General features: G+C 51.0%; 1 protein-coding gene across 3 annotated transcripts in view; it reads right to left on the reverse strand.

The window, feature by feature from the left end:
* Window positions 1-550: 550 nt before the first annotated feature.
* Window positions 551-27,481, reverse strand: part of NOD2 (nucleotide binding oligomerization domain containing 2) — a 38,248-nt gene continuing 11,317 nt past the window's right edge. The window contains exons 3-12 of one of the 3 annotated variants that reach the window (XM_045986998.1): window positions 25,599-25,704; window positions 21,051-22,866; window positions 17,056-17,139; window positions 16,753-16,836; window positions 14,398-14,481; window positions 12,337-12,420; window positions 11,533-11,616; window positions 9,511-9,594; window positions 3,460-3,543; window positions 551-1,773 (exon numbers count right to left, since the gene is read on the reverse strand). In XM_045986998.1, coding sequence (XP_045842954.1) covers window positions 1,701-1,773; window positions 3,460-3,543; window positions 9,511-9,594; window positions 11,533-11,616; window positions 12,337-12,420; window positions 14,398-14,481; window positions 16,753-16,836; window positions 17,056-17,139; window positions 21,051-22,866; window positions 25,599-25,704 — 2,583 coding nt within the window. In that variant the 3' untranslated portion in view covers window positions 551-1,700. Of the gene's footprint in view, window positions 1,774-3,459; window positions 3,544-9,510; window positions 9,595-11,532; window positions 11,617-12,336; window positions 12,421-13,176; window positions 13,300-14,397; window positions 14,482-16,752; window positions 16,837-17,055; window positions 17,140-21,050; window positions 22,867-25,598; window positions 25,705-27,481 lie in introns of those variants that run through there. The other 2 variants (XM_045986999.1, XR_006816137.1) reach the window with 2 other exon arrangements.

Consider the following 27,481-nt stretch of genomic DNA (forward strand, 5'->3'; position numbering starts at 1 on the left):
CCTTCCCGATCTTTTGTATCAGAACAGTGGACTGGACAGAAACGAACACCGTGGGCAGAGAGCCCACAGGCAAGCCCACACGCAGGAGCCCACGGACATGCCACCATATTTCGCAAGCCAGACCCACAAAACCTGGCCAGGGAGCAGATCTCACTTCGGTGAGAAGGCCCCCTGAGCTCATTAAATGCAGCTGAGAATGATTTCAGCAAGACCTTCCCAGGAGGCTGCTTTCTAAGAGCTGTTCCAGAACCTTCTCCATCCTTCTCCTGCCAAAGACTCCTGGAGCCTACATTGGCCCTGCCACCCCACAGGGCACCACGAGACTTCCGCACAGCCTCAGACTTCACGCAGGGTTAGACCTTTCTAAGCTGAAGCCCAGAGCATTTTGTTTGCAGGCCTAGTTCTAAGAACTGCCTTTGCCCTAAACAATAAATTTTCTGGTCCAAACATCATTCTTCCCCCTCCAAGTAGAAAACTGCTGCTTTAATATCTGACAACGTTCAGGAATTTTTTTTTTTTTTAATATTTGGTCACAGTGAAGACAGCTGGGGTGGGGGAGGGCTCTCCACCATTTTCTTCGCTGTGACTATTTACAGCGTAAAATCCGTGGCTGTATTTTTTATAAGAAACAAACTGGGGAGAATAAAATAAAGTGGTTTGTAAATATTAACCAGTGTTCACAAATAATAATGTTTAAGTAATAACACGTGCACAGCACCTGACAGTTTACAGAGCCTTCAACATGCATCATTTGGGGAAAAAAAAAAATCCGGGAAAACATCTGTCTTATAAGGAAAAGTCTTTGATCTTGCCCCTGTAAACTTCTGATCCATAACTTTCTATCACGTAACACCGAACCACCTCTTCTGAATCTATTTTGGAAGTCTGCCGTCAGAGTCCCTCTCCCAGGCACCAGCCAGAGCCCTGGGGGGATCACTCAAAATCCTGGCCAGGACTGATTCTAAAACACTGCATTTGGGTGGAGAGCGGCTTCCAAAAGCTTAACTGAAGACTAATTGATTTCCCAGGAAATAAAAGTGTGTGTGCGATATCAGCTGTAGTGTGGTCTTATTTTCCTTGAAAATCCAGAATGTCTGGGGGAGCTAAATGGCTGTCACATGTCCCCTTTCAATAATGTCTTAAGTATTGGGAAGGACAGCAGGTAAATTATAGCACTTCCCACCCTGCATTTGCGGCTCTAAATATCAAAGCTGACAACACCCAGTATTCTGAATCCTTCCCATGTGCAGGGGGATCCAGAATGGGGGAGGGACCAGATGTGGGGAACAGCATGGAGAGATGACCATCCAGGAGTTAAAACCTGGCAGAAAGTTGCATCCTGAGTACCCCTCCTCATTGTGAGTCAGGTGGGAAGGGGCCTCTCCTACGGATCCAGGTCTTGAACCCACAATGATGCGATAATATCCATGGGCCCTGCTGCCTGTGTCAGATCAGCAGAAGGCAGGAAGGAGCTGCCCTTCTGCTACATTCCGTGCCCATTTCTTGGGCAGAACCGGACGTAAAATTGGCTGCAGAAAAGTATGCTCCGAAGGACCCTGTTGCTCCTTCCTCTGCTGGAACAGAGATGACCTGCTGCACCAGCCCTGATCTGGGCAGGACACGGCCCTGTATCCAGCTTCAGGGGTCCAAACCCGCAGCCTGTTCGCAAACACGCTGAGATCAACGTTGGCCCCCAGGCTTCAGAGCAAGAGTCTGGTGTCTCTCTGGCCCAGCCTCTCCACTTCCTCAGCAGAGAACATGTTGCCTCGGAGCCTAAAGGGGACAAAGCAAAGAGAGGTTCGGATGAGTGCTGAGCCACGATGGTCTTTTAATGGGAGGCTGCTACTTTCTAAACCTGGGCCTCGATGGCCTGGTCCTTGGGCCCCACTGCAGCCCTGCCCTGCTGGCGTTAGCCTCAGTCCACCCAGGGCAGCTCACAAAATCATTGTGTGTGATGAAGCAAGACTTTATGACTCTACAGAGAAAATCCGCACCAGACCCGGCTGGCCCCGACTCCCCAAAGCCAACAATTCTTTTTAAGGCAACAGCAGAATCTACCAAGAATGCAATGAGCAAACCCTCATGCCCTCCCAAGTCCTGCCAACAGGTGGCAAATAACATCAGAACCCTTAAAATATCAACCCGATGCTGGCTTCTTCCCCCTGGACGCAGAATGTGACATTTCCTATGACTGTGCGATGGTTTAAAACAAACACAGAAACAAAAACCCACGCTCTGCCCAGGTCCCGAGGACCTCACGGCCTACGAGGCTTATGCAATCATACAGAAAGGAAAAATCTCTTCCCGGGGCATGACAAGTTTTTATTCTTAACTTCATCATCAAATTTTTTTTTTAATATTTTATTTTATTTATTTGTCAGAGAGAAGGAGAGAGAGAGAGAGCACACAGGCAGGCAGAGAGGCAGGCAGAGGTGGAGAGAGAAGCAGGCTCCCTGCCGAGCAAGGAGGCCATGCGGGACTCTATCCCAGGACCCTGAGATCATGACCCGAGCTGAAGGCAGCGGCTTAACCCACTGAGCGTCCCCATCATCAAATATTTATTGTCACTGTTGCCTTGATATGATTTTTGAGGGAGGGACCGGTCCACCAGCATATGCAAAGCAGGGGTTACAAGCTTCAGGGACGAGACAGGCCACACAGAGCAGTCAAAGGGGCCTGGTGCAGGACACCAGGCTTGCTGGATATGGGTGGGCATGAGCTGCTCTGCCCAGCTCAGTGGGGTCAGCCCTGCTCTACTCTGCTTACTTGCTGGCATTTTCCATGGGGATCCAGAATTGGAAGCCTTGAGAAGAAAACTCAGAAATATAGATTTCCATGGGGGAATCTCCTAGTTTTTGAAAGGAGGGCTTGTAGCTCAGTGCCCAAAACACGTACAGTGAGACATTCACTCGTTAGATGCCAAACTGGGGGGAACCTTTGTACTTACTCTGGGAGTGAAAAATACATCCGTGGAGGGAAGGAGCATATATCTCTGAAGGTGAGACTCAGTGTTTTTTTCAAACACATGAAGGATCATGGTTTTAATTACTAAGATCCAGAAACACTGTGCAACAGCACCTCCCTCCCCCCACTCACCCCTGCTCCCCCTACCCCAGCCAATGTCACCTGCACCCAGAGACCACAGCCCTGACCTGAGAAGGCAGGTGCAATGCCCCCAAGTTCGTGTCCATGTCCATCTTCCACCACACCCCTTCCTACACTGTCACCCAGAATGGAAACCTTCCTGAATACTCGGGATTTAAAAATGAACCACTTGGTCCATGCTGGGAGATGGGAAAACATATTCCCCAACAGAAATTAGATCCACTGTAAGCAGAACAGCATAGAATGTCAGAGCCCAGAGGGAAAATGCTCGGGTTCCCCCTTTCTCCTGGCCCCATTTTACAGATTGGAAAAGGGAAGCTCAGAGAGGTAAAGGGGCTGGCCCAGGGGCCTTACCAGACTTCTAGGATGGTATCATTCCTTTCCAGGGCCCGCAGGAGGGCTTCTGCCCCAAAGTAGGTGATACAGTTGTCAGACAGCCTAGAGAAGAAGAGGGAAAGGTGAGCTTCAAGGATGCTTGGTTCTCCTCTTGGGCCTGTCCGATTAAAAGCGGCTTTGGGAGAGGGCCAGCCTACAGAAGCCCACCTGCCCCCTTGACATGTCCCTCTTCTGTTTGAGATTCCCAAAGAACTCATCCATAAAGGCTCAAGGCCCCCAAGGAAATGTACCCCTCTCTCCCCCATTCCCCGGATTCGTGTATCTAGTCAAGTAGCTACTCCCTTTGGAAGGAGATCTGGCATGAGGGGTTAAGTATGTGTGTTTTACTCCCTGGGTTCCAATCCAGCTTATACTGCTCCTTTTTTGATTTCCGGCAAATTAATTCCAAATTCCTTTAGGTCTTCCTCTGTAAGACCTAAAAGAGCACCTACCTTGTGTAGTTGAAGAGTTAAAACAAAGGAATGGAGGGTTGGTTCAACATCCGCAAATCAATCAATGTGATAGAACACATTAATAAAAGAAAGAACAAGAACCATATGATACTCTCAATAGATGCTGAAAAAGCATTTGACAAAGTACAGCATCCCTTCCTGATCAAAACTCTTCAAAGTGTAGGGATAGAAGGCACATACCTCAATATTATCAAAGCCATCTATGAAAAACCCACCGCAAATATCATTCTCAATGGAGAAAAACTGAAAGCTTTTCCGTTAAGGTCAGGAACACGGCAGGGATGTCCATTATCACCACTGCTATTCAACATAGTACTAGAAGTCCTAGCCTCAGCAATCAGACAACAAAAAGAAATTAAAGGCATCCAAATTGGTAAAGAAGAAGTCAAACTATCACTCTTCGCAGATGATATGATACTATATGTGGAAAACCCAAAAGACTCCACTCCAAAACTGCTAGAACTTGTTCAGGAATTCAGTAAAGTGTCAGGATATAAAATCAATGCACAGAAATCAGTTGCATTTCTGTACACCAACAACAAGACTGAAGAAAGAGAAATTAAGGAGTCAATCCCATTTACAATTGTACCCAAAACTATAAGATACCTAGGAATAAACCTAACCAAAGAGACTAAGAATCTATACACAGAAAATTATAAAGTACTCATGAAAGAAATTGAGGAAGACACCAAAAAATGGAAAAATGTTCCATGCTCCTGGATTGGAAGAATAAATATTGTGAAAATGTCTATGCTACCTAAAGCAATCTACACATTTAATGCAATCCCTATCAAAATACCATCCATTTTTTTTCAAAGAAATGGAACAAATAATCCTAAAATTTATATGGAACCAGAAAAGACCTCGAATAGCCAAAGGAATATTGAAGAACAAAGCCAAAGTTGGTGGCATTACAATTCCGGACTTTAAGCTCTATTACAAAGCTGTCATCATCAAGACAGCATGGTACTGGCACAAAAACAGACACATAGATCAGTGGAACAGAATAGAGAGCCCAGAAATCGACCCTCAACTCTATGGTCAACTAATCTTCGACAAAGCAGGAAAGAATGTCCAATGGAAAAAAGACAGCCTCTTCAATAAATGGTGCTGGGAAAATTGGACAGCCACATGCAGAAAAATGAAATTGGACCACTTCCTTACACCACACACAAAAATAGACTCCAAATGGATGAAGGACCTCAATGTGAGAAAGGAATCCATCAAAATCCTTGAGGAGAATGCAGGCAGCAACCTCTTCGACCTCAGCCGTAGCAACATCTTCCTAGGAACAACAGCAAAGGCAAGGGAAGCAAGGGCAAAAATGAACTGTTGGGATTTCATCAAGATCAAAAGCTTTTGCACAGCAAAGGAAACAGTTAACAAAACCAAAAGACAACTGACAGAATGGGAGAAGATATTTGCAAACGACATATCAGATAAAGGGCTAGTATCCAAAATCTATAAGGAACTTAGCAAACTCAACACCCAAAGAACAAACAATCCAATCAAGAAATGGGCAGAGGACATGAACAGACATTTCTGCAAAGAAGACATCCAGATGGCCAACAGACACATGAAAAAGTGCTCCACGTCACTCGGCATCAGGGAAATACAAATCAAAACCACAATGAGATATCACCTCACACCAGTCAGAATGGCTAAAATGAACAAGTCAGGAAATGACAGATGCTGGCGAGGATGTGGAGAAAGGGGAACCCTCCTCCACTGTTGGTGGGAATGCAAGCTGGTGCAACCACTCTGGAAAACAGCATGGAGGTTCCTCAAAATGTTGAAAATAGAACTACCCTATGACCCAGCAATTGCACTACTGGGTATTTACCCTAAAGATACAAACATAGTGATCCGAAGGGGCACGTGTACCCGAATGTTTATAGCAGCAATGTCTACAATAGCCAGACTATGGAAAGAACCTAGATGTCCATCAACAGATGAATGGATAAAGAAGAGGTGGTATATATACACAATGGAATACTATGCAGCCATCAAAAGAAATGAAATCTTGCCATTTGCGACAACGTGGATGGAACTAGAGCGTATCATGCTTAGTGAAATAAGTCAATCGGAGAAAGACAACTATCATATGATCTCCCTGATATGAGGACATGGAGAAGCAACATGGGGGGGTAGGAGATAGGAGAAGAATAAATGAAACAAGATGGGATTGGGAGGGAGACAAACCATAAATGACTCTTAATCTCACAAAACAAACTGGGGGTTGCTGCGAGGAGGTGGGATTGGGGGAGGGGGAGCGGGCTATGGACATTGGGGAGGGGAAGCGAACCATAAGAGACTATGGACTCTGAAAAACAACCTGAGGGTTTTGAAGGGTCAGGGGTGGGAGGTTGGGGCAACCTGAGGGTTTTGAAGGGTCAGGGGTGGGAGGTTGGGGGAACAGGTGGTGGGTAATGGAGAAGGCACGTTTTGCATGGAGCACTGGGTGTTGTGCAAAAAGAATGAATACTGTTACGCTGAAAAAATAATAAAATGAGAAAAAAAAAACAAAAAAAAAAACAAAAAAAAAACAAAGGAATGGTGGTGCATTTGGCCCCGTACTCAACTGATAAGACATAATCAATGGACGGCAATATTTCCATTTGGGGAGTAGATGGGGGACACAGGGACATGGATTTGAGCAAATTCAAGGTTGGCAGTTGGGAGGGGAGAAGGCACCCTGTTAGGGACAATGGGGGAAGAGCCACTACCCTTTGCCGTTCTTTTAGCTCATAGCTTGGCCTTCCAGACATCTCCAGGAAGTGTCAGCCTCCTCCAGGATTTCAGGACCATTCAGGAAGCAGCCCCAAAGTCAATGCTAATAATAACAAGGGCCAGTATCTGCTGAACTCTTACAATGCAGCAGCCCCATACCTCCGTCAGCTCAGTGATGCTCACGACCCTAAGAGCAGGGTCCCATTATAACCTGCCCCCCCTTTACACTCAGTGCCAGTGAAACACAAATCCAAAGAGAAACAGTGGGTAATGTTGGAGCCAGGGTCCAAACCCAACCCATCAGGTGCCGGAGCCCATACACTGAACCAACGTTTGGTAGTCACTTTGTCTGGAAAAAGAAGGAAGCAGGCTTTTTTTTTTTTCCTTTTTTTCCTTTTTTCTTTCTTTCTTCCTTTCTTTTTTTTTTTTATAAGATACACAAGAAGCTCGCTTTTTTTTTTTTTTTAAGATTTTACTATTTATTTGAGGGGGAAGGGGGAAGGGGCAGAGGGACAAGCAGACTCGTCTCTGAGCAGGGAGCCTGATATTGGGCTCGATCCAAGGACCCCAAGATCATGACCTGAGGCAAACCCAGATGCTTAACTGACTGAGCCACTCAGGTGCCCCCAGGAAGCTCGCTTTAATGGGGAAACCATGAGGGATGATGGAATTCAGGGGTGTTTCCTTTCTAAGGCTCTCAACCAGGCAGCAGGGAACAAGGCCGGCTGCTCTCCCTGGCAGTCCTTGGGGTCGCCTGGGCTAAGTCTGTGTCGGCGACGGAGGACAAACATGCCGGGTCCACACCGGTTAGTACTAAACTAGGAACTACTGCCAGACCCCATCCCCCATGTGCAAAGCCTGGTGTCCCCCCTTAGACAATCCAGGCATCCCCCAGTCCTCCCAGCCCGGTTTCACCCAAGTGACGAGTGGAAGTGTTTTCCCCCAAACATTTGGCAACTTCCTCGCCCCTGCAAAGCAACACAAACAAGTGTTGCCAGAGTGGCTGCCGGGCTGGCAGCAAAGCAGACACTCTCCCAGAGGCAGCTGTCTGCCCGCCTCTGAAGCCGAGCGTGTTCCATGGGCCACATTTGCCAGGGCGGATGTCACCCTTCCTGCCGTACAAGGAGCCGTGTGAGGCTGTCCCTCTCCAGTAAGACCATTGGTACCCCAGCAGGCACGGCTCCATCCTTGAGAAGCCCACGCACCAGCCGGTGATGACCCCTAGCTGGGCTCCTGTCACATCCTTTGTCCCTTTCCTGGGGGGGTGGGGGGGGCGCTGCCAAGCCCACCACTAGGGGAGGCCACCACTTCTGGCCAACGCTGCCGCCCTCCAGCTGGTGGCTCCTGGACCCTCCGCAGGACCTTCAACCAGAGCCTACCCACCTTCACCAGCCTTCTCCACCACCACCAGCCTGATCCAAGTTTCCTTCATCTCCCGCCTGGAAGACAGCAGGCACTCCTGCCTTGTCTCCCCGCTTCCATCTTACCCCTCTCCCATCTGTTTTACACAAAGCAGCAAGTATGATCTCATTGTGTAAATCGGATCATGTCACCACCCAGATTAAAATCCTCCCAAGGCTTCTCAATGCCCCTAGAATAAAGCCCCAGATCCTTCCCAGGGCTCTGAGGCCTATGTACCCCACCCACCCTGCCCTTTCCTCCCTCCACCCTCCCCTCCAACCTTGTAGGCCCTGCCTGCCCTTCCCAACATCACAAAGCTTTTCCTGCCACAGGGCCTTTGCACTTGCTGTTTGGCCCACCTGGGGTGCACATTCCTGAGACCTGAGCATTACAAGAACAATAATGTTTCTGGTTATTCAGGTTTCGGCTCCAAAGCCACCTTCCCAGAGAGGCCTTGCCCAGGCAGCAGCAACCCTGCCCCTCCAGACACTCCCAGACACATCTTCCCCTTGAATTCTCTTTAGAGCCCTTAGACATCATCTTGTGTATCTGCTTACTTGCTCATTATCTGTGTCTCCCACTAGAAATGAAGAGCTGAGGGGGTTGAAGCCTGCACGGTTCCTTCCACCACTCTATCCTCGGGTCCTCCAACAGTGCCTGGCACAGTCAGTGTTCCGGAAATATTTCTTGCATCAATACATAAATGGATGAATGTAGGCATGGATGCACAGCAAAGAAATAAATGAATGCACCCATGAATAAAGGCAAGCGTGCCTGCCTGCACAGCGCAAGAGAAACCGCTGGCGACGATGGAAGAAGACATCTGCCTGAGCTAGAGGTGACCCCGGCCCCCAGAGAGGGGGCAGGCAAGTCCTGTAAACCCCAGAGCAGATGCCATCGGCAATCCATCCATATGCCCTCAGCTTTCCCCTCTAACTCCAGGGGCTGCGTGCTGGGAAAACCTCCACTCTCTGCCAGAGGACTTTCTACAGACCCCCAGCGTGTGCTTGGCCATGTGCAGGGCAAACCAGAAGCCCTAGAAAATTCACATCCCCACAAGCACACGGTCACAGTACAGGCAGTTGGTGGATAAATATCCCAGCTGCCTCGCTCCTTGGTTGGGGAGGGGTTCCCGGAGCTCCCCCAGCAGGTCTGAGACCCTGCTGCCCTTGGTGATAAGCAGGGTCATAACTGCCTGATGACACCCTTGTTCCTGGGTCCGTGTCCTCCCCGATGTCATGTCACTGACCTCTCAGCATCATGAACTGGGACCACCTCCCCAGTAAACAACTCGCACTAGAATCCCCCTCTGTGTCTGGGGGATCCCTGAGTTAGCTGGGTGGAAAGCTTCCCGGATTACTGACCCACACCCAGGCCCCTACCAGGCCAGTCATTGTCATCCCAGCTCTTGCTCACGGGTCCTTACTTCAGAACTTTCAAACTTGAATTCCTCTCAAGTCCTTCGGCAAGAGAACACACACCTTCATCCTGGAGACGGTTCTCCTCTAGGCTGGCAAGAGCAAGAGAGAAAACCCGGTTGATATGGTAACGTTTATTAGGGAAGAGGCTTCTTCTAACTGCTTCCCCCCCAGTTAGAAAAGCCGACTTTTGAAAAATCTACATTTACAGGAAAAGTGAGAACAGGGAGAGTTGGGGGTGAAGGTTTTTATTCTGGGGGTGTCTCTAGGAGAGAATTCACCCCAGGCTTCCTCATGTCCCAGTGACCTAACAGCCATTTTCCGTTTCTTATTCATGGAAGCCTTACTCCATTTGGGCAGCCCTGTGCTTGATTCAAAAACAAACAAACAAACAAAGCTCCATTTCCCACTCTCCACGATGGCCGGGTTGGCCAGGGATGTCCACATGGCCAAGTGCTGGCAGATGGGGCTTCTGGAAGTCGTCTTTCAAAGACAGAAACCTCGGTTGCCTGTGCCTCCTGCCCTTCCTGGATATATAGACTGAATCTGGGGACACAGAAATAGTGCTGCAGGTACCAGAAGCCGTCTGGTGACCATGAGGCACCCAACCTTGAAGCCACAGACTGAGGATGTGAAGGGACAGACAGACAGCGTTTCCCAGCCCCTGCTGGCCTGCCGGAGCCATTACACCAGCTCCACGTCCCGATCCCTGCCTCCAGACTGGTCCGACGTGAAGACAATAAATCCTTTACTGGTTTGAGCCCCTGGACATGGAGTTTTTCCTGCCCTGCAGCCCAGCTATGTCATCATAACTGATACACCCAAGGGTGAGACCTGCCCCTAACGAGAATTTCCAAAGGGTACAGTCAATCAGGATATAACCAATGGGACGTCAGCAGAGCTATGGAGCACTGCTGACAGTCAAGGCCACTAAAATATCCATTTTGTGACAATGATCAGAGGTTTCAATGCCCTTCCACTTCCTGGAGAAAGCAGCATATGATCTCCCTGATATAATCAGGGACTGCCCAGAACATGTCATATGAAGACCAGACTAGTGGCATCTAAAGGACGGGAAACCTAGAATCAGTTTCAGGTCAACAATGTAAGTACAATTTACAGTTCACCTTTTAACTTCCTCCAAACCCCTCTCCACCTTCCAAGGTGGCCCTCACTCTACTTTCCAGTGATCTTAGATACTCGACTTAGAAATAACAAAACAGGGTGCCTGGGTGGCTCAGTGGGTTAAAGCCTCTGCCTTCAGCCCAGGTCATGATCCCAGCATCCTGGGATCAAGTCCCGTATAGGGCTCTCTACTCAGCAGGGAGCCTGCTTCCCTCTCTCTCTCTGCCTGCCTCTCTACCTACTTGTAATCTCTATCAAATAAATTTAAAAATAAAATAAAATTAATTAATTAAAAATTAAAAAACTAAAAAAATTTAAAAAAAAGAATAACAAAACAGGGACGCCTGGGTGGCTCAGTCGGTTAAGCGAGTGCCTTCAGCTCTGGTCATGATTCGGGGGTCCTAGGATCAAGCCCCGCACCGGGCTCCCCAGTTGGTGGGAAGCTTGCTTCTCCCTCTCCCTCTGCTCGTGTTTCCTCTCTCTCCATCAAATAAATAAATAAAATCTTTAAAAATGAAAAGAAGAAGCAAAAACATTTTGCGTACGATAACATCTGCTTTACCATTCGAAGCCGTCATCCCCTCATTTTCCCGTGTCCCCAGATTCAATCGGTAAGAAACCTGGGATGCAGGGATGGTTCGACGACTTGCCGGAGACCACAGCAGGCCTGGAAGCTCGGCCGGCTCGATTCCAGAGTCTCTGCTCCCCACCATTATGCCACATGGAGGAAGGACACAAACCCATATGCTCCATGCCACCCGGGACCGAGAGAAAGACAATCCCCAAAGGACAACTGCTCGATTATCCAGCCTGTTTTATTCCACAGAGGAGACCCGGGAATGAAGAAAGGCTGTTAACTGCCTCCCCAGAGCAGGGGATCCCCCCCCCACCCTCCACCAACTCACCAGAGTTCTTCCAATGCTACGTTCTTTTCCAGCATTAATGCCAAGGCTTGAGCCCCCGCGCTGCCAATGTTGTTGCCCACCAGGCTAAACGAAATCAAGGATCGAGAACATGTCAGGGCCGGGAGGGACCTCAGAGATCAGCTTAGCCAAGAAGGGAAAAATGTATGACATGCATGGCCTACTCCCTAGTCCGTTTCTCGGACGTGACTGATTGATTACCGTGTTCTCCTTCCTGAAGCCAGGAAGCAGCCTTACACTCCTTCCCAACATGATGTCCTGGGCAGCCACCAATAATGGACGGGAGTTGGTCCTTGAGATAAAATATATGGGAGGCAGCCCCACATCTTCAACTTATAGATAAGGAATCAAGACCCATTTTAGAATTTTTTTTTTTAATTTTTTAGCAAGAGAGACAGAGAGAAGGAGAGAGAGAATGGGGAGGGGGAGAGGGAGAGGGAAAGAGAGAGAATCTTAAGCAGGCTCTATGCTCAGTGCAGAGCCAGACATGGGGCTCGATCTCCTGACCTTGAGATCACGACCTGAGCCGAAATCGAGGCCCAGATGCTTAACTGACTGAGCCACCTAGTTGCCCTTGAGAATCAAGACCCTTGAGAGGAGAAGGGACACTCCAAAGTCACCCAGAAAAACTCAGCTGTCCTGATTCCAAATCCAAGGGTCTTTTTTTCTCAGGGTGGGGGGAGGGGGTAAAAATAAAGTTGAAGCAAATGAAGGATTTTCAAATCTGGCCCAGGCTCCTCCCGCCTCATGCTGGCTCCCCACAGCCATGCAGACCCCAAAGCTTACCTGAGCCACCTCAAGCTCTGGTGATCCCCCAAGGCTTCAGCCAAGGCCTGGGCCCCCTCGTCACCCACCTTGTTGCCCCACAACCTAAAAAGGCCAACAGATTCTGTCAGTCGGTCCATGAGTAACTGCTATGTGTTCTAGACCCGCAGAAGGAGTACCCTTCCCCTCTATGTCCCCGGTCAGAGAAGCTAGGACCACCCAATTCCAGAAGGGTCTCAGTGGGGCTCCAAGGTCCCCAGCACAGCGGACCCACCTCCACATTTTTGAAGGGATGGACAAACTACACAGCCAGATTTACAAACAGTCAGATTTACAGAACAGGAGCACATGCCCTCAGGGACAGGGACAACTCATAGGGTTGTGACATTTTTCCTGAGCTTTAGGTCAAAGCAGCTTCCCAGTGATGGCTACCCCAGGCCCTGAACTACCCTCCTGGACCACCCAAAACAAGTCTCACTCTTTTCCCACAAACCAGCTCTCTTTCTTGCTCCTCCCTAGCGTTCCCCATTCCTAAATGGTACCAAACTCCTTCACCTCCGCGGTTGTCCCCCCTCAGACCCCCTGGGTTGAGATGGATGTTTCCCTTTTCAAAGGTGGTGCCCAGCTCAGACCTTGTGACCTGGCTGTTTTACACAGGGAAAGTGAGCCCGGACCTGGATGGGCCCACAGGAGCAAAGCTGGCCAAACTAAGAGGTTGACTGCAATTTCATTCATCGGGTAGATATTTCCTGAGCCCTGGCTACAGACCAACACGGTTCTGTGCCCCAGGGAGATTGCAGAAAACCCTGTAACAGCAAAAAAAAAAAAAAAAAAACAAAACAAAACAAAAAAAAAAACAACCTGGAACAACCTCAGTGCGTCTGAACAGGAGCCCCGGTTAAATAGATTATAGCCATCCAGCCCGGGGAATACTAAGCAGCTTGTCTTTCCAAAATGAGGTCATTAGGGTATGAAAGATTATCGCTAAGCAAGAAGAAAAAAACCAACATTGTGAACAGTTCGCATCAGAGGACAACATCCGGAGGTCTGAGCACAGTGCCTGGTCCAGACAGGTGCCTTAAGAAACACCTGTTGAAAGAGAATGCACCCACCCCAATCCACTAGTTGTGACCCCAAGCCCAGAGAGCTTGGTGGAGCCGGGGCCGCCTTTGTGCTGGACTCCGTGGGGCTCAGCATGCAGCTTGGAGAGGAGCTGATCTCTCAAGCTTGTAGGCAGCTCGTCTGCCTATGAAATGGGTTGGGTCCTAAGGGTTTAGCCTCTCTTCTTAGAGCCTTGGGTCTTCAAACTCCTATTTCTTATCCAACGACCCTAGCTCATGCCAGGGGAGGTGGGACGGAAGGGGGTTGCTGCATGGATGCCATCCTGGGGGGGTGGTCACTCTGCCTGGCAACCAAAGGAAACCACCTCCCCTCGACCACCGCCACCCCAGAAATACTCTCTTGGGGGCCTGTGTTCTATGGGACAGCCCTCCCAGCCCGCATCTGACTCGTCTGCCCTCCCTGGAAGGCCTGGCCCGGCTCCATGGCAACGCTTGCTCTGAAGGACCCGGCGAAGCCCTCCTACCATGCTGGGGCCAGTCTCTAGCCCCGTCCACCTCCATCTCTTTCCCTGCTTCTCATCTCTGGCTGCATATTCTCTGTGGAGCTTTTTTGAATGACCGATTCTTAAGTCCCACCCCTGGGCATTTCATTTAATCAGTCTAGGCAGGGGCCCAGGGAATGGCATTCTTCAGAGGCTCCCAAGTGGTTCTGATGGACACACGAAGACGAGAACCACGGCCCTGGCCCCAGCGAGGCCCAGAGGGCTTCCTGTGGCCACCAGCTTATGGGCACTGCCCACCACCACCACCACCACCACCACCACCGTCCCCCCTCCCCCCACCGCCGCCACCACCGGACATCTTGAACTTCTTGAGTGAAAGACAAACACCAAAGCAGCCAACGGCCATCCACACTCTCCCACCACCTCTGGGGCCCTCTGGCTGAAATGCATTACCTACCTCTAAGTCCCCTAATCCCCCCACCCCAACGCAGGTCCCTCAGACCCAGAATCCAACCTACCCCAAGAACTGCAAGGATGCATTGGCTCTGAGCCCCTCGGCCAGCACCTGGGCTCCTGTGGCAGTGATGTGGTTATTCCCCAGCCTGGAAGGGAAGGCAGGGAGGCTAAGAGAACGCGGGACAGGGGGATGTGAGTGCCCAGAAAGCCAGGGGCTGGTGGGGAAAGTGTGTCCCAGACACAGAACATGGAGAAAAGCTTTGAGGACCTCCCTGTAGGATGCAGGATCCCATCCTCTTGCTCCTGTCTGCCCAAAAGGGAGTGCCTGTGCTTTTCTATTCCTGTTTGGGGGAACTTAGTAATGATTCCCGCTACTTCAATTCCCAGCTGCAAAGGGAAAGAAGTGGGGGAAACCTGTTTTGCAAAGCAGTGTGGCAGGTATAGGCAGGAGGCACAATAGGCAGGTGTCCTCAGAGGTGGTTTCCCCAGGGGAGGGAGGGTGACTCACTGTCACACCTTTTCCTCCCGTGTCAGCCACAGGCTGGGGCTAGACTCTATGCTCCCTCAGCTTTCCTGGGTCCACTGCAGCTGGAGCGAGCATTCACCTGTTCCAGAAAGAGGGCAGGCCCAGGCTGCTGGGAGAGGGAAAGGGATCCCGCTGAGCAGGGGCTGGAGGGGGGAGGCTTCAGCCACATCTAGATGACTCTGAGAGTTTCAGGGAGGACCCCAGAACTCTTGCTCACAACCCCAGGCTTCCTGGAATTAATAATACACATTCCTCTTTCAAGAGAACTTCCAGACCTTTGAAGTCACTGTAGCTCACAGTGCCGTAGGGCAGACAGCATCATCCCCTTCGAGAAGGAGCGCGGTGGCCTCTCACACCTCTGACCACAGGCCCTGTAACTAAGGGCCCTGCTGCTGGGCTGGGAAACCCAAGGTCGCCTCTGTACCAAGGCCCACTTCCCACAGGTGGCTCCCAGCCAGTGACCGGGAGACCTGAGACCCATTGGGCAAACTCAGTGGGAGGATTGGCCCCGGTCATCTTTGCGCTCAGAACTGCACGGAAAGCCATAATACTTCCTCCCAGCCCTCTTTCCCTCCTTCTCCCCCTCACTCAGGGCCAGACCTGCCCTGTGGTCCGCTGACTCTCCCAGCCTCCCTCAGCACCTTCCCCCACTGCTTCTCATTGGCATTTTCCCCGACAAATTTCTTGCACATCTAATCCCTCCTCAGAGGCCTGAACTACCGTTGGACGTACACACGGAGAACTTTTGTGATGATACTCCATCTTTTAGCCACTGAGCTCACTACTTGAAGTATTGACTCTATTCTGTCAGCTTTCTACATATGTTAACTCGTTTCATCATCGTAACAACCTACGAGGAAGCTGTCATTATTATCCACATTTTACAGAAGGGGAAACAGAGTCACAGAGACACTGGGTAGACCCAAGGCCATGCAGCAAATGAGGATTCCAATCTCAGGGGCCCTGGACCCAGACCTCGGTTGGTCTCATCCCAGAGCCCCGTGCTCTCAACTCTTCTGCTATTCTAGCCCAAAACCCAGGCCTCAAGTTCACGTGCGTAACACCTTCCTGCTACCCCACAGCCCTCCCTGGCCTCGGGCCACAGCAGGTCTCAGGATTCTAAGTCTTGGGGAGCAGGTGGTGGTGGCAGAAAAGAGTCCTTTATACAGAAAGGCCCCTCTGGGGTTGGCCTCAGTAGACTGGCCTAAGCCTGAGCTCCATGGTTAGCAATTTAAAAATGGCAGCTCCCATCCCCATACCCAGCCCAGGCCATAGAAAGAATGGATGAAAGCAATTCTTGGCTTTGCCTTCCTTCACGGTCACATAAATCCAGGAGGCAAGGCATTCCCAGAGAAAGAGAGAGAGAGCGAAGCCAGGACAAGCCAGCGGCCAGCAGGAGAGATTTCATGGTCTCAGGAGAGAGACTCCAGTTCAGCCAGGAGGACCAAGAGCAGCAGAAACGCAGACATCAGGGACTGCAGTACAAAGCCGGCACCCACCAAGCGCTGACAGGACCTTCTGAGAGCTTTTCAATGACTGGCTGCCACCGCCGTGCTGACAGGGGACTTGGAGCACGCCTCTGCCCACAGCTCCGTAACCCCAGAGAGTTCATGACACTCTTCGACACAGGGAAGGAAAAAGTCCTAGAAACCCTCTTCAGCCCCAAGGGCTGAAGGTCAAAGGTCAGGAAGCCCTCAGCGGAGCTAGTCTGGAATTTGCTGGGGAGGTCAGAGCGTTGGCAAAACCCTGCTCCGGGGGCACACTGGCCCTGTCTGTAGCCAGGAGATCGCCAGCCCAGCAGAGGCCAAGCTGGGGCCAAGCCCAAACCAAGAGGGCTCAGCTGGGCAGAAGAAAGGCAGTTTCCAGGGACTAGGAAAGGCCCCGGGCTCACCTTAATGCCAGGAAGTTCCGCTTGCACGAGAGGAGCCTGGCCATGGAGGGTGCACAGCCATCGGTCAGTTTGTTGTTGAAGAGTCTGGAAGATTCCGAAAAAGAGGAGCCGTGGTGACAAAGCACAGCAGTCAGTGACCACCCAAGCCCAGGGTGGCCATTCCCTCCACACAGAAGCCGCCCGCACCCTGTGACCAGGCGGACACCCCTGGCGCAGCTCACAGCCACCACCCCCGTGGCATAACCTGGAGCGTGGCTGGGGGCACGAGGCCCCGACCAATGTCCCCAGCCAAGTCCGACTTACGCTAACTTCTGCAGCTGCTCACAGTGCAGGGCACGCTCCACAAGCTTGCAGACACCTCGGTCTGAGATGTTGTTATCCCGCAAGCTGAAAAAAAGACAAAATAAATCTGAAAAGGGAACAGATGAGAGAAAAATCAAAGAAGCAAGAACCCCACTCCCCAAAGAGATTCTCACTCAGGCCTGAAAGTGCCGGCATCTGGCCGGCTTCTGGGAAACACCGCAGGTCCTGAGCACCCCAGAACAGGGAAAAGCCCCATCCCTGGTTAGGGTCCCGACGTCAGGCCCTGGGTGGGGGGACGACTCAGCAAGCTGGGCACCCATAGCTCCTGTTAAAGAACACTGGGACCCTGAGGGGGTGGTCACTGGCCTTGCCTGAGGCACTGTTTTCAGCTCTGTAACACAGAAATGATCTCCATAGCAGCCTCAAGGAAGGAAGGTTCCAGTAGGTTCCAAAGTGGGTGGGGTGTGGTGGGCACTAGCCAGCGCCTCCCCCAAGAAGAGATGGTGGATACTGGAGGACAGTACCCCCCCAAACTCGCCTGATCACCTGATCTTCACAAAGCATCTCTAGAATGCAGACTCTCAGATCCCTTCCCTGGGTGGGGGGGATGGTGGGGCCCCAGCATCTGTGTACAGTAACAGCTGTGCCCGTGATCCCCATCTTCAGGCAGATCCTGGAGACCCCAACTTAAAGGTTAATGACCTGGGCTCTGGGATCTCTCAATGGAAATTCGGATCCTTAGCAGCCATTTCTGGGCTATTTGCTGTTCCCTTCCTCTCTAAAAGAGAGAGGATGGCATTCCCAGCCCCACCCGGCTTTGGAGGTCAGATTTAAAGAGACAGTGCATGTAAAGTCCTGGGAGCACCTGAAAAGGGTAGAAACTTCCCTATAACCGGGACGGCTTGTGTGCATACAGCACCCAATGCGTGGGCGCTCCCCTAAGCACTTCCCAAAAGTAAAGGTATTTAATCCTCATGAAAGCTCACCGTGTAGGTACTATTATGATGTCTATTCAGGGGAAGGAAATTGAGGTACAGACAAGGGGAGTGACCACGCAAAGGTCGCTCAGCGCCTAAAGCATCAGGGCTCCGGAAGTCTGGCCTCAAAGCCCACCCCTGTGCATGACATCACATGCTTCTCTCCCCCTCATGCCTTCCGTGGGCTTCTAGAGCCCCGATTTTCAGGCTGCAGGTTGTGACCCATTGGTGGGTCATAAAATCAACTCTGAAGATCTAGCAGCATTTTTATTAACAGGGAAAAAGAACAGAAGAGAGCAGAAATGTATCCGAGTTTACACAGGAAAGCCATTTTGTGAAGTTTTTGTTTCAGTTTTAGATGGCTGTGTGCCTGCTTGTACCTTCTCTTTCACGGTGGGTCACAGCCAAAAAACCGTGAAAGCCCGCAGCCGGGAGTCAGAGCCAAGGTCGAAAAAAACCTAGATGGGGACACTTTATAGACACGTTTCCTGGAGGCTGAGCATTTCTGTTGGCATGGAAACATTTTAAGTGGGAGAGAGACAGTGTGGCTATGGGGGAGAGGAGCCCACTCGCCCCCGTCCACTAGCCTCTGTCTCTGTCTGTCTGTCTGTCTCTCTCTCTCTCACTCACACACACACACACACACACACACACACACACACAGAGGAAAGGCCCAAGCAGCAACCTCCACATCCTTTCCCCTCCCACATAGCACTGGCAATTTCGGTACAGAGAGTAAAGACCAGTAGAACTTGGTCAAGGTTTTTTACGGCTCGTGGAAAATCAAGCTAGTTCCTACAGACCACCCTAGACCCACAGAATGAGAATCACTGGGACAGGTCCTAGAATCTGCATTTCCAGAAGCTCCTCTGCACCTACAGGCTGAGCACTGGACCCAGAACTTCCTCACCTTCCTCTGAAAATAGAGACAGACCTTGAGCCTCCCCTCAGCCCTTTGACACATCCCAGGAGTGACATGGGCTTTCCTTAACTGAGAAGAGGGGATCCACTCATTCTATGGGTGGACTGGTCTATAAGGATCAACCAGACCAGTGGTTCCTGACCTTTTGGGGTTTGAGGACCCCTTTGAGAATGACAGGTCCACCATCCAGAAAAACGTTCATATTTTATCAGGAAAATGACTCCCACAGACAGGCCTCAGACTTCTGGAGTGAAAATATGGGGATTCCTCCTTCCTGGGAAAACAGAGTCTGGAGCTGATCGTCTTCATTTGCCTGGCCAGATCCACTTTTCCTCTCTACCTGGCTCTTGGTCCTGAGGAGCTGATGCCCACGGATGACAGCAGCGGCCACCCAACTCCAGGCTGGGTGGTCAAGGCATAAGTAGAAAGAGGAAGAAGGGACAGGGCCCCATTCTCCCAGCTTTCTATAGCCTCTGCTCCTATCAGACAGCCTTCTCCACACCTGCCCCCCAAGCCCTGCCTCTCCAGGCCTACGGAGGGTGACAGTCCCATCCCTACCCCCACCCCACAGTCACTGGCCCCAGGACCTTGCTCTATCCCTTTAGGCTCTTCCTAATTGTTGCCCAAGCCTCTGAAAAGAGTCCCTTTATTAAACTCTCTGCAAATCACTCAATTTAAATGTGTTGACTATTTCTTCCTGATATATTCTTAACATTTACTATCTATAATATACATGTTCACTTACAAAATACGCTACATATTGTGTTATTATTACCTTATATTTATAAGCTTATGAGTATGGACCCTATGTAAGGGATAACACAGGCCACCATAGTTTCTAACAGATATGCATGTTTGCTCCAGAGAAAAAGAAAATCTGGCTGCTTTGGCTCAGGGAAGGTATGCCATCCTAATATATTCAAGGAGAGGTTTGTCCCTTTCTTAGGGTCCAATTAACGTCATGTGGGATAGACTGAAAACCCCAGAAGGCTGTGAGTCGATTTTAACATTAAGCTACCACTTCTGCTTTCTCGGAGGTTTTTTGTTTTTTTTTTTTGTTTGTTTGTTTGTTTTTAAAAAATTTTATTTATCTATTTGACAGACAGAGATCACAAGTGAGCAGAGAGGCAAGCAGAGAGAGAGGAGGAAGCAGGCTCCCCGTTGAGCAGACAGCCCGATGTGGGGCTCGATCCCAGAACCCTGGGATCATGACCTGAGCCGAAGGCAGAGGCTTTAACCCACTGAGCCACCCAGGCGCCCCTCTCGGAGGTTTTAAATAGGGAGCGAGACATGCCCTTTCAAGGCAGGGAGGGAAGTAGGGGAGCCTGCAGCCTCCTGGCTGCCAGACCTGGGCATGCCCTCTGCGCGCACCTGGCCCAAGACGTGGAGAGGCCCTGCGGGGGCTGGAACAGACATTCTGAAGGGGGAAGCTCCCACCTCCAGATGCGGGTCCAGAAGCAGTACAGGTGATGGAATCATCTCACGGGGGTGCCACACCACATGAGGGATAAAAGGGCAGGTGCCATTCTGCAGCCCCTTCCAGCTCTTGGATCCCGATATTCGCATCTCATTGTGATCTCAAAGTCTCTCATGGGGCCTCAGTCACCTCTAAATTGTGGGTGGTTCCTATAACTCACACATAATACACAAAACTGTACGTGTCACTTCAAGGTTCTCGTGGAGCCCCCAAAATCTATCCCTGGGGCAGGCTGCTTAGAGGGAGTAAGGACTTGTCACAGGAAAGATGTGATCTGTTCAAACCAGCTCTGCCACATCCGGCGTCACGGTACACCAAGGACTTTGCTTCTCTGGGCTTCACACAGAGGATAATGGGGAGATGGCCCAGGGTGTTCACCGAGATGAAAGGAATTAATTGTAGGAAGTGAGTAACACAGCGCCTGACAGGCAGGACACTCCATAAGCATGGGGTCATCACCACTGCGAAACTAAGGCCCAGACTGGGGAAGGGGTTGGGCTGGAGTTGCTCAGACGGGGTGGTGGGGCCCAGACTCCCGAGGCCCAGTGCCGAGCTCCCACAATGCACCTCAGCACCGGCACTCCCCCATACCTAGCCAGCGCCGCCGAGCAACACTCACTACAGAGCCTTGCAGACGTTGAGGCAAGGCAGCAGCTGCTCCACACCAACATCCCCTACAGAGTTGTGGTCCAGCTGCAGGGCCACGGGACGCCGGAGGTGCCGCAGCACAAATGCCAGGGCAGCACACTCAGCGGGGCCCACGCCGCAAAACGTCAGCTTCAGGTGCCCGATCTTGAGCCCCCGCACGGCCTCCCGGGCCAGCCGCTCCTCCTGCATCTCGTACAGGCTCCGGATGAGCCAGATGAACCCAGGCATGGCGTGCATGCTCTTGGCCTCCCCCGGCACGGCCGGAGGGATGGAATGGAAGTGCTTGCGGAGGCTGCGGGACAGACAGCTGCGGGTGCAGGCCTGGCGCTGGAGCAGAGCCTTCTCGGACACCTGGCTCCCAGCCAGCAGGCCCTGGTGCTCCCGGGACAGCAGCCCCGCTAGGAAGGCTGCTGTGATCTGGAGGTTGTGAGGCTCAGCCTCTTGCAGCAAAGCGGCCGTGCTGCCCTCCTGGTGCTCTGAGCGTGGCACGCACATGGGGGGCAGCAGCCGGGCCAGCAGCGAGCTGCGCGGCCCGTGACAACTGAAGAGTTGTCTGAGCAAGGACGGCGACAGGTCAGCACTAAGCACAAGGTACAAGGCTGCAAAAAAACACTGGAAGGTGATGTGCAGGAATTCCAGGGGGGCTGGGCCCCCCTGCACAACGCTCTTGGCATGTACCAGGAAGCCAAGAGAAATGTCCTCGCTGTCAACGTGTGCTGCCTGGAGCTGCTTGTCTGAGAACACGTAGCAGCACGTGCCCAGGCCCCAGACAGCCAGCCGGCCCAGGTGCAGGAGGGAGGGGAGCCTGCCTTGAAGCAGGCCGGGTGCCAGACCGCAGGGCACTGAGTCTGGTGGGGACGCATGCAGCAGAAAATGCTGCAGGATCAGCAGGTACAGATCCGTGGTGGTCTTTGGGGACCCGCCGCCGTGCAACAACAGTTCCTGGTGGCATTTGGACACCATCCACGAGACAACAGGAAGGTGGCACAACCCATGCAGGGGTGAGGTCGCTTTGAGCAGGCGGACGAGGCGGTCAGCCACCCCCGGCTCACGGTGGCACTTCCTCAGGTACAGCTCGATGCCCTCTTCCGAGAAGCCCTTGAGGTGGAGTTCCAAACGCAGGTACTTCCTGAGCAGCGCGGACACTGCATCCGGACGGCTGGTCAGCACCTTGCGGGCGTTCTTGAGCAAGTTGCCCTGCAGAAGGTTGAACAGCAGATTCTGGACAGAGGTGGGGTCCGTCGGAGAGCAGTGACGCTCACGATCTGAGAACCTGAACTTGAACTCGTCGAAGCCATCGAAAGTTAAGAGGACACGGTTGGGGTGGTCAAGGAGGAACTGGAAGACCTCCTGTTGGCCAAGGTCAGGCCAACAGCAGTGTTCAAAGAGCAGCGTCTGCACAGACAGCGGCTTGGCCACACACCGCAGCTGTCGGCAGCTGAATGGGAAGACGAAGAGAAATTCCTGGAAGTCGCGCCCTGAGGCCCACAACAGGTGCATCTGCTGAAGCAGTGTGCTCTTGCCGCTGCCTGCCTCGCCCACCACCAGCACAGTGTCTGCATCTTCATTGAGGTGGCCCCGGGAGCCGAAGAGCTCCTCCAGGCCCAGCGTCACAGGGCTCTTCTGTGGGGGTCCGGCCAGGCCCCGCTCTGTCCGGACCTCCAGAACATTCTCTGTGTATATTTCCTCCAGGCAAAGATTCTCTGCCCCATCATAGGTGCTCAGGAAGCGAGACTGAGCAGATATCGTGGTCCTCAGCTTGGACGTGTACTTCTTACATGCAGCATCTGGAAGACCGAAGAAGAGGCTGATGAGGTAGGACAGTGGGGAGGATGGGCTCTGGCAGAGAGAGGGCTGCACGAGGGCACGTGATGTTGTGCGTGCAGAGAAGAGCCGGCGCATGCCAGCCCCGGCTTCTGCACTCGCAAGCTATGGGCTCTGATGACAGTCTCGTAACCTTCCTAAGCCTGGGAATCCCCTCACCCCCACAGGCTTGAAATGGGAAAATGGGGGTCCCTGCCTTATAGGGTTTACATGGAGCAATTAAGATAATTCATGTCAAGTGCTTCATTCAGCATCCAACACAGTACTCCAAAGATATTTGCTAGTGGTATTATTATTACTACTGACATCAGGAAGAGCTGTAGATTAGGGGCGCCTGGATGGCTCAGTGGGTTAAGCCTCTGCCCTTGGCTCAGGTCACGATCTCAGGGTCCTGGGATCGATCCTCACATCGGGGCGGGCGGGGGTGAGGGGGGTTCCCTGCCCAGCAGGGGACCTTCTTTCCCCTTACCCTCTGCCTGCCTCTCTGCCTACTTGTGATCTCTCTCTCTCTCTCTCTGTCAAATAAATAAATAAGTAAAATGTTAAAAAAAAAAAAAAAAAAGAGCTGTAGATTAGAAAGAGCATCAGGCTGGGGTCAGAAGACCTGCCTGCCGATGCCTGTCCAGCCGTATTGGTTAGGATGGCCTTCGAGAAACCTCTTCACCATTCAACCTCAGCTGCATCTTTCTAAAGAAAATCACAAGGAATAAGAGCCTGGCAGCCCAATTTCTGAAGTCAGATATGCCTGGGTTTGAAAGCTGGCTCCCTCATTAGCTTGCGCAAGCCACTCAACCTTCCCCTTCTCGGTATACTTATCTCCATAATTAGGGACAATCCACAGCCTGAAGGATTGTTACAGGAGGAAATGAGATACAATAGAATTGAGCAAAATCTGACATATGGTGAACTCTTGAAAGATGGTGTTTATTAGCATGATACTGATGGGTTTGGTAGGCGTAACAGTAGTACAGTAGTACCATGTCCCAATCCTCAGGATCTGTGAATATGTTACCTTACTTACAAAGGAGGGACTAGATAAATGTGATTAAACTAAAGAGACAGGGATTTTATCCTGGACAATCCAGGTGGACCTAGCACTATTTGGCGTCAGGGTCAATGGGGTGCTGGGGTCAAGCACTTGGACAAGATTTCTTGACCAAGATTCACTTCCCCATCCTCTTCACTTAACCCTGGGCAACCCTCTTGCACATGGGGTGTGTCCACAAGGCTGCTGCTTTTCCTTTACCATCCTAATAACCAACGCGAGCAAACTACTTTCTGTATCCAGGAGTCAGTTCCCCTTTCAGGGAATGGGGAAGTGGTAGTCCAGGGCCCCCAGGGTGGGGGGACCTTTGGGCATCACAGCTTCACTGCTCCCGACCAAAGATCGGTGCCCTTGTTCTCAACTCAAAAGCTAACAAGTAATTCTCCCAGAGCACACTTAGCATACTGATGCTCTACTTATGGTCCTCCAAAGCAGTTGTCCCCTGTTTCGGGTCCATCTTCTGTGCCCAGAGCTGATGAGCATCATTGCCCTTAAGGCCCTCCAAGAACACTGAACATAGATAACATAAACTACACACCTTCCTTTCTAATACCCTGAGCTCTAACGCAGGATCTCCAGATACCACCAATACAAAATTCTCCAGAAAAACAAGGATCTCTCATTTTAAAAATAAACACAGATCAGTTGTCAACCTCGGATTGGTCACCCTGGGGACTCTGACACCATGTCACAGAGTTACAATGCGTGATATCAACAGCTGACATTAACCAAGGCGGAACTGTGCTCTATGCCATGCAGCCCCAGTTGGAAAATGATGGCTGTGCCGTGTTCTCAGGGAGACGATGCACATCGAGGCGCCAAGACCTGGCTTCTAGCCATCCTTCCTGCAGGCAATGCTTGCTACCCAGAGGGTAGAGCTCAGACTAGTAAATCTCTCCACTAGCACCACCCACAGCTCGGGGGCCCTCACTGCCAATGACCAATCCCTACGGTGACAGGGGAACAAGACGTACAAGCCTCCTGCCGGCTCTTTACAACGGGCGGACAATCTCTCTTCTCCCAAGGAAAGGGGAAGCAGCCGGGAAGACAGTTTAAAACCAGACCCATCCTCCCCACCTCAACCCCTGCCCTCCTTGCCCCAGTTTTCACATCCGTAAATTGGAAAAAATGACACTGATTTCTCAAGGTTGCCGTCAAGGACAGATACCATAAATAAAGCACCTTGCAAGGATGTCTGCCGGTTCCACTGCAGGATCCGAGCCCCTCCCGTCCCTGGGGTTGGGTTGGTGACGGTGTGCAAGGAGAGATATCACATTATCTCAATCCCTTGGGTCCTGCAGTTTCTGATAGTGAGTAGCTAAATTGCAGAAATCAAGAGATAACAGCCCTATCTCAAAAGTGTACCCTTTGCAGCACAGATAATAAGAGTTTGGCTAGTGAAGCTCGGGTTATCACTGTCCAGCTCCGGAAGTAATAAAAGCTAACGCTAATATTACATATGGTAATCCTTTCGATCCTAGTGGTGGTGTTATTCTTGAAATCAGGAAACTGAGTCCTAAGGAGGCCTGGCCAGCCAGGAAGTAAAATTCTAAAGGACACGTCTAGCTCCAGAGTTCTGCTCTTAATCAGGACTCTGTACAGCCTTTCTTTCCCTTTCTGATGAACGGAGAAGAACATAGAAGTATATACCTTCAAAAGGCAGGGCCAACGAGACTGGCAATTTCTGAACATGACGTAGAAGGAAGGCAGCCAACCCATTCGCCTTCACTGTGGCAAGATCGAGGAGCCTCCTTGCCTATGGGGAGAGAAAAATAACATAAAAAAAGTATCTTTCCAGAAAGGCGGATGGAGATGGTGTGGGAAGGTTTCTACTGATCACTACAGTTTCATAGGTGTCTCCCTTCCACCACAGTTAGAGGCCAGAAAAACCCCCAAACAGCAAGACAAGTTTAAAGAAGTCCTTAGATGCTGCGTGGTGAAGCGGACACTAAAGCACACACCCCCGATCTGGCTCCCACTAAAAAGGAACAACTTAAAGGGAAAAAAGCCATAAATCTATAAACCTGCAAGGATAGGAAAAACAATTCTGGAAGCGAGAACTCATTTGGAAGACAAGTGATTGCATGGAGCCACGAGGCTTGGCATGCCATCCCTGAGCATGACGCCCACATTTTCATCTCCAAGCTCACCTGCTCCCCTGAACCTTGGACATGCACACCCGAAACTGCCTGCCCACCATCTCCACTTAGATGTCCCCAAAACACCTCCGACTTAACATATCCACAACTAGACTCCTCATCTCCATCCACCTGCAAACCTATAGCCTTCCTCCTCCCAAGCTAATATCAACGCCACCCTTCCAGCCGCTCAGCCCCAGACTTCCAGAATCGCCCTGGAAGCCTCTCCCCTACAATCTGCCCAACAAATCCTGTTGGCTTGAACACGAACACGTATCCAGAAAAACACAACAGAAGTAGAACGCTCGCTGCCCAGAGGGTACACACAAATGCGAGATGTATTTGCAATGCTGGATCTTCTAGTATCCATATGTTTTTAAATTAAAAACCAACGTAATCCATTTCAATCATATATTTTACTTAGCCAGATATAGCCAGAATATTACCATTTCAACATGTAATCAATATAAAAAATTGCTGGGATATTTTACATTCTTTCTTTCATATTAGGTCTTTGGAATAGAATCCCCATCATGGACCACAATTCCCAATCCCAAGGCCACATTTCAAGTGCTCCATAGCCACGTGTGGCCAGTGTTCACCCCAGTGGACACACAGCTAGAAAGCCCGGCCCCTTCTTGTCCCCTCCTCTATGCCCCCTCCTCTATGCCCCCTCTGTGTCCCCTCATCCAAGCCACCATCAATGCCCACCTGGAAAACAGCAAAGGCTGCCCAACTGGTGTCCCTGATTCTGTCCCTGTCCCCAGAATCTATTCTCAACACAACAGGCAGAGTGTCATTCTCTAAAAATAAAAGTCAAAAAAACAAAAATAAAAGTCAGATCATACCTCTCCTGTTACAAATGTCCCAGCACATCCCTCATTTTCTCAGAGTAAAAGCCCAAGTTCAACAGTAACCTACAGGGCTCCAAACAGACCAAAGTGCTATCTGTGACCCTCGGGATCCTGCTTAACTTCTCTGACCTCCCCCCCTTATTGCTCTTCCCCTTGCTCATTCCACTCAGAACACCATCCTCAGGGTTTCTGGAAACATCAAGCATGCTCCCACATCCCTTTGCTGGGGCTGTCCCCTCTGCCTGGAAGGCCCTTTCTCCAGCTGTCCACATGACCCCTTCCTTCACCCCCTTCAAGCCTTTGCTCAAATATCACCTTCTTGAGAACTCCCCGACCACGCTATTTAAAATTGCCATCACTACCTCCACTCCCTATAACTTTCAAGCCCCAGACCCACTCTACTTATTTTCTACAGCACATCCATCACTTTCCAATGTGCCCTGTCATTTGCTTCCTTTTGCTTATTGTCTCTTGCCCTGCACCGAGACATGAGCATCTCCAGGACGAGGACTGTTGTCTGTTTTGCTCACTGCTGTTTCCT

The sequence above is a fragment of the Meles meles genome, chromosome 19 (genome assembly GCF_922984935.1).
Source record: "Meles meles chromosome 19, mMelMel3.1 paternal haplotype, whole genome shotgun sequence".
Classification (NCBI taxonomy): domain Eukaryota; kingdom Metazoa; phylum Chordata; class Mammalia; order Carnivora; family Mustelidae; genus Meles; species Meles meles.